Source organism: Panulirus ornatus, chromosome 63 (assembly GCF_036320965.1).
Source record: "Panulirus ornatus isolate Po-2019 chromosome 63, ASM3632096v1, whole genome shotgun sequence".
Lineage (NCBI taxonomy): Eukaryota > Metazoa > Arthropoda > Malacostraca > Decapoda > Palinuridae > Panulirus > Panulirus ornatus.
The window spans coordinates 7,537,440-7,544,543 of NC_092286.1; the positions used below are offsets into that span (position 1 = coordinate 7,537,440).

Sequence of the window (7,104 nt, forward strand, 5' to 3'; positions counted from 1 at the left end):
GTTTCTCTAGCCACTTAAGGGTGTTGCAATGTTTCTCTAGCCACTTAAGGGTGTTGCAATGTTTCTCTAGCCACTTAAGGGTGTTGTAATGTTTCTTTGGCCACTTAAGGTGTTGCAATGTTTCTCTAGCCACTTAAGGGTGTTGCAATGTTTCTTTGGCCACTTTAGGGTGTTGCAATGTTTCTCTAGCCACTTAAGGGTGTTGCAATGTTTCTTTAGTCACTTAAGGATGTTGTAATGTTTCTTTGGCCACTTAAGGATGTTGTAATGTTTCTTTGGCCACTTAAGGTGTTGCAATGTTTCTTTAGTCACTTAAGGATGTTGTAATGTTTCTTTGGCCACTTAAGGTGTTGCAATGTTTCTCTAGCCACTTAAGGGTGTTGCAATGTTTCTTTGGCCACTTAAGGTGTTGCAATGTTTCTTTGGCCACTTTAGGGTGTTGCAATGTTTCTTTAGTCACTTAAGGATGTTGTAATGTTTCTTTGGCCACTTAAGGATGTTGTAATGTTTCTTTGGCCACTTTAGGGTGTTGCAATGTTTCTCTAGCCACTTAAGGGTGTTGCAATGTTTCTCTAGCCACTTAAGGGTGTTGCAATGTTTCTCTAGCCACTTAAGGGTGTTGCAATGTTTCTTTAGTCACTTAAGGATGTTGTAATGTTTCTTTGGCCACTTAAGGTGTTGCAATGTTTCTTTAGTCACTTAAGGATGTTGTAATGTTTCTTTGGCCACTTAAGGTGTTGCAATGTTTCTCTAGCCACTTAAGGGTGTTGTAATGTTTCTTTGGCCACTTAAGGGTGTTGCAATGTTTCTCTAGCCACTTAAGGGTGTTGCAATGTTTCTCTAGCCACTTAAGGGTGTTGCAATGTTTCTCTAGCCACTTAAGGGTGTTGCAATGTTTCTTTGGCCACTTAAGGATGTTGTAATGTTTCTTTGGCCACTTAAGGTGTTGCAATGTTTCTCTAGCCACTTAAGGGTGTTGCAATGTTTCTTTAGTCACTTAAGGATGTTGTAATGTTTCTTTGGCCACTTAAGGGTGTTGTAATGTTTCTTTGGCCACTTAAGGTGTTGCAATGTTTCTTTAGTCACTTAAGGATGTTGTAATGTTTCTTTGGCCACTTAAGGGTGTTGTAATGTTTCTTTGGCCACTTAAGGTGTTGCAATGTTTCTCTAGCCACTTAAGGGTGTTGCAATGTTTCTTTGGCCACTTAAGGATGTTGTAATGTTTCTTTGGCCACTTAAGGTGTTGCAATGTTTCTCTAGCCACTTAAGGGTGTTGCAATGTTTCTCTAGCCACTTAAGGGTGTTGCAATGTTTCTCTAGCCACTTAAGGGTGTTGCAATGTTTCTTTGGCCACTTAAGGTGTTGCAATGTTTCTCTAGCCACTTAAGGGTGTTGCAATGTTTCTCTAGCCACTTAAGGGTGTTGCAATGTTTCTCTAGCCACTTAAGGGTGTTGCAATGTTTCTTTAGTCACTTAAGGATGTTGTAATGTTTCTTTGGCCACTTAAGGTGTTGCAATGTTTCTCTAGCCACTTAAGGGTGTTGCAATGTTTCTTTGGCCACTTTAGGGTGTTGCAATGTTTCTTTGGCCACTTAAGGTGTTGCAATGTTTCTCTAGCCACTTAAGGGTGTTGCAATGTTTCTTTGGCCACTTAAGGGTGTTGCAATGTTTCTTTAGTCACTTAAGGATGTTGTAATGTTTCTTTGGCCACTTAAGGTGTTGCAATGTTTCTTTAGTCACTTAAGGATGTTGTAATGTTTCTTTGGCCACTTAAGGTGTTGCAATGTTTCTTTGGCCACTTAAGGTGTTGCAATGTTTCTCTAGCCACTTAAGGGTGTTGTAATGTTTCTTTGGCCACTTAAGGTGTTGCAATGTTTCTCTAGCCACTTAAGGGTGTTGCAATGTTTCTCTAGCCACTTAAGGGTGTTGTAATGTTTCTTTGGCCACTTAAGGATGTTGTAATGTTTCTTTGGCCACTTAAGGTGTTGCAATGTTTCTCTAGCCACTTAAGGGTGTTGCAATGTTTCTCTAGCCACTTAAGGGTGTTGCAATGTTTCTCTAGCCACTTAAGGGTGTTGTAATGTTTCTTTGGCCACTTAAGGTGTTGCAATGTTTCTCTAGCCACTTAAGGGTGTTGCAATGTTTCTTTGGCCACTTAAGGGTGTTGCAATGTTTCTCTAGCCACTTAAGGGTGTTGCAATGTTTCTCTAGCCACTTAAGGGTGTTGCAATGTTTCTTTGGCCACTTAAGGTGTTGCAATGTTTCTTTGGCCACTTAAGGTGTTGCAATGTTTCTCTAGCCACTTAAGGGTGTTGCAATGTTTCTTTGGCCACTTTAGGGTGTTGCAATGTTTCTTTGGCCACTTAAGGATGTTGTAATGTTTCTTTGGCCACTTAAGGTGTTGCAATGTTTCTTTGGCCACTTAAGGTGTTGCAATGTTTCTTTGGCCACTTTAGGGTGTTGCAATGTTTCTCTAGCCACTTAAGGGTGTTGCAATGTTTCTTTGGCCACTTAAGGGTGTTGCAATGTTTCTTTAGTCACTTAAGGATGTTGTAATGTTTCTTTGGCCACTTAAGGATGTTGTAATGTTTCTTTGGCCACTTAAGGATGTTGTAATGTTTCTTTGGCCACTTAAGGATGTTGTAATGTTTCTTTGGCCACTTAAGGATGTTGTAATGTTTCTTTGGCCACTTAAGGGTGTTGTAATGTTTCTTTGGCCACTTAAGGATGTTGTAATGTTTCTTTGGCCACTTAAGGTGTTGCAATGTTTCTCTAGCCACTTAAGGGTGTTGCAATGTTTCTTTGGCCACTTTAGGGTGTTGCAATGTTTCTTTAGTCACTTAAGGATGTTGTAATGTTTCTTTGGCCACTTAAGGATGTTGTAATGTTTCTTTGGCCACTTAAGGGTGTTGCAATGTTTCTTTGGCCACTTAAGGTGTTGCAATGTTTCTTTAGTCACTTAAGGATGTTGTAATGTTTCTTTGGCCACTTAAGGTGTTGCAATGTTTCTTTGGCCACTTAAGGTGTTGCAATGTTTCTTTGGCCACTTAAGGGTGTTGCAATGTTTCTTTGGCCACTTAAGGATGTTGTAATGTTTCTTTGGCCACTTTAGGGTGTTGCAATGTTTCTTTAGTCACTTAAGGATGTTGTAATGTTTCTTTGGCCACTTAAGGTGTTGCAATGTTTCTCTAGCCACTTAAGGGTGTTGCAATGTTTCTTTAGTCACTTAAGGATGTTGTAATGTTTCTTTGGCCACTTAAGGTAACAATCTGAACCAGATTCGGTAAAGAAAACGAACGTAAACAGCAACAAAAGAACACAATTAATTAACGAGTCTACGCGCGAGGTAGGAACGAGTCTACTCAGCATCATCATCATAACTAGTCGATGAGCCTCAGGGAAAGGAAAACAAAACAGGTCAATATAACAATAATGCAACTCGTTTCTCAGCCTGAGCGAAGCATCAAGTACCACCAAGTGATGATTATAAAAAAAAATTACCTGAAGTCTCGATCCCTTCGAGCATCAACAAACGCCATATTTGAGGCGGCAAGAAAACAAATCGGTCCCTACGCCTTAGTTTCACTTACATATAAAAGAGGCAACGGTTTAGATACAAGACAAAAAACTCCAAAACCCTCAGTGCACGAAGAAAAAAAAAAATAGAAGAACCCGATGCGTTTCCAACGCAATTACACCGTAATCTCAGTAATCTCATTGCATGTAACATCAGATCAACAACACTAGTCGCTGAGCCTCAGGAGAGTAAGAAGGAAAGAAACGAGTCTTCCGGACCCCCGAGACCAACTAGTCGTTGAGCCTCAGGAGAGTATAAGGGAATGAAACGAGTCTCCCGGACTTCAAGAGGTCGTGGTAAGGGAAACAAACAGAAAGCGGCACTCCGTGCTGGGGCTTTGGCTATTATGCTTTCGCCCAATGGGTTACATTCCAGAAAGTAAGAGGCAAACTAACCTCATTGGCTGCTCTTACAACGCAGTGGTGGCTGGAGGCAATGGTGGCATTAGGGGAATAGAATAGTTCCCTGTGCAAGGGATACGGTAAAGGTTATAACGTGTGTGTGTGTGTGTGTGTGTGTGTGTGTGTGTGTGTGAGATTTCACCTGTTGAGCACTCTAACGGTACAGGCCATCACGCTCAAGGGTCATATTATATATATATATATATATATATATATATATATATATATATATATATATATATATATATATAGATAGATAGATAGATAGATAGGTAGACAGATTAGATAATGTGCTGGACATGTTTGAGGAAAATGTGTAATGAGGTTTGGTCGAGTAAGTAATGATGGGGCATGAGAGAAAGAGGTGTGGTAATTAGAAGAGTGCGGTTGAGAGAGCTGGAGAGGGTGTACTGAAATGGTTTGGACATTAGGGCAGAATGAGAGAGGAGAGGTTGACATAGAAGATATACGTATCAGAAGTGGAGGGGCCAAAGAGAAGGGAGGAACCGATTGAAGCTGGAAGGACAGAGTTATCAAAGGTTTTGAGTGCTCTACGCCTGAAGATGCAAGAGGGTGTGAGGCCTGCACGGGACAGAAAATTGACCGATGTGGTATACAGGGGGCGACGTGATGAACCACAGAAATGTTTGTGGGGCCTGGTTGTGAATAGTGAGCTGGGATTTCGGTGCATTACACATGACAGCTAGAGAACAAATGTGAGAGAACGAGGCCGTTTCTCCGTGCGCTCCAGGCGTTACTTCGCTAATGTGGGAGACGGCGAATGAGCGTTTTCCCTGCTACGGAAAGCAGCGCAGCTACTGGGGGGTGCAGGACCTTCTGGAAACGAAGATCTTGGGTAACACCAAGAGTCTTTCTTGGAAAGAGGTCCTATAGGGTAATTGGAGAGAGAGAGAGAGAGAGAGAGAGAGAGAGAGAGAGAGAGAGAGAGAGAGAGAGAGAGAGAGAGAGAGAGTATCGTTACTGCCCTCGCACCCCCATAACCAGGCTGAACACGTCCTACCCTACATACTTGAATGACAGTTTGTAGTAATTACGGAGATCCTACGGCTCGGCTCGCCCGATGCCTCCTCACAACCCAGGCGGAAAGCAGCCACTGCTGTGAGCCTTCACTGAGCAAGTAACCAGTCAGGCGATGCTCCGCCTCTTGGAGCGGAGTCTTACGTAACCCTATACTTGTGTACTCACTTCACACGTACTACACACAGCCTCGCTGCTCCTTCACAACGCCTTACCTCGTCCCGCACGGAGTGCACCCTGAAGAAACACGCCCAGGGTGTGTCCAGTGCCCTTGATGAAGCCAATTGATGATTAAGGAAGCAGAAGACCCCCGTAGAACACACACATACACACACACACACACACACACACACACACACTCTTCCCTCCAACATCTGGCGTTGGGGAACGCGCCAGAGAGCCGCTGGCCAAACAGAAATTTGTCGTCTAATTTCCCATGGCGATGGAGCCAAGTGGGTTCGGATCAACTTGGCCTCTGCCAACCTCATCTTTTATACATGCTCGCTCATCCGCTCCCCACTACCTCCTTCCTTGGGGGGTTTGGGATGCGGGGTTAAAGAAAGGCTCTGAAGAATTGCCTGGAATCTCAGAAGAATATGAGGTGCTGGTGTATATATATATATATATATATATATATATATATATATATATATATATTTTATATTCATTTATATTTATTTTGCTTTGTCGCTGTCTCCCGCGTTTGCGAGGTAGCGCAACGAAACAGACGAAAGAAATGGCCCAACCCACCCCCATACACATGTATATACATACATGTCCACACACGCAACTATGCATACCCATACATCTCAATGTACACATACATATACACACACAGACACATACATATATACACATGCACACAATTCACACTGTCTGCCTTTATTCATTCCCATCGCCACCTCGCCACACATGGAATAACATCCCCCTCTCCCCTCATGTGTGCGAGGTAGCGCTAGGAAAATATATATATATCGTTTTTCTCAAAGCCTCTGGGGTGATTATGAAAAGGGAGGTGGGGGGAAGGTGAGGTGGATGGAGTGATGTAAATGGTGGCTGACGTCGATAGAGCACAGAAGATACGAGATGGTTTACGTTTATTAGACCTAACAGATATGATTAGTATCAACAATAAAACTGATTTGGTTAGACAACTTACCATGGAATCCGTCCAGCAGTAGAGGGGCTCGACTTTTGTACCAATAAAAAGAATGTAATCACTGGACCAATAGAGTTAACACAGATAAGGGTAGACTAAAGCACTATATACACAACCAGGCAGGTACGGTAAGGTCAATGGTACAGGATGCAAACACCCGTAAACACACAAAGGAAGCCAGGAATACGTAACCAAACCCATTCACAGTCGTAATAGAAAATGGAGCCCAATGCAGCAAGTCCGATAAACACCGACAAAGAAAACACACCAACTAGATTTGCTACAAACACAAACAAACAAACACACACCTACAGGAACACCCAAGTTTTGTGAATACACACGGAATCATATTCGAGCGAAATACAGAAAAAAATATATATATTTGCAAATACAGGAAACTACATGGGAAAATTTATGTGAGGGGGGAGAGGGGAGGGGATGATGGTAGTCGTGCACAAACACAACAACAACAAGGAAAATGCGCCAGTCACTTACGGAGATTTTCAGTGCGGCCGAAATGTGTAAAATGAACCTGCGGAAATGGGTTGCCAATACTCACCACATTTTGAGCCTTGTTGTCTTCAGAGCCAGATGAAGTGTGACTTCTATTGTCATCTTGCAAGAAGCCATCCACACTAAAGGTCTTTACTATATACGCTGGAACTGATCAAGGGGTTAGAACCAACACACCCACTCGCTCACCACCTAACACTCCTCCCTCTCCCGTTTTCCTTTTCTTATGATCCGTATATCATCGTTTTTTTTTTATTCGTGGCTTAATAACAACGAAAGGGAGAGAATGGGGTAGGAGGCCGCTGTGCGTTTAAGCTCCCGTTTTCTAAACTTGACTATCATTAATGCATTTTTGTTTATCAACTCCGTTTTCTAAATATCTCTTTTATTTTTCTCTACTTTTCTATTGTTAATCA

General features: G+C 42.4%; 1 protein-coding gene across 8 annotated transcripts in view; it reads right to left on the reverse strand.

The window, feature by feature from the left end:
- Positions 1-7,104, reverse strand: part of Syt7 (Synaptotagmin 7) — a 586,302-nt gene that overhangs the window by 88,412 nt on the left and 490,786 nt on the right. Inside the window, exon 2 of one of the 8 annotated variants that reach the window (XM_071656735.1) lies at positions 6,735-6,838. The exons of the other annotated variants lie outside the window; for them this stretch is intronic. Coding sequence (XP_071512836.1) covers positions 6,735-6,838 — 104 coding nt within the window. The remainder of the gene's footprint in view (positions 1-6,734; positions 6,839-7,104) is intronic. 8 annotated transcript variants of the gene reach the window in all.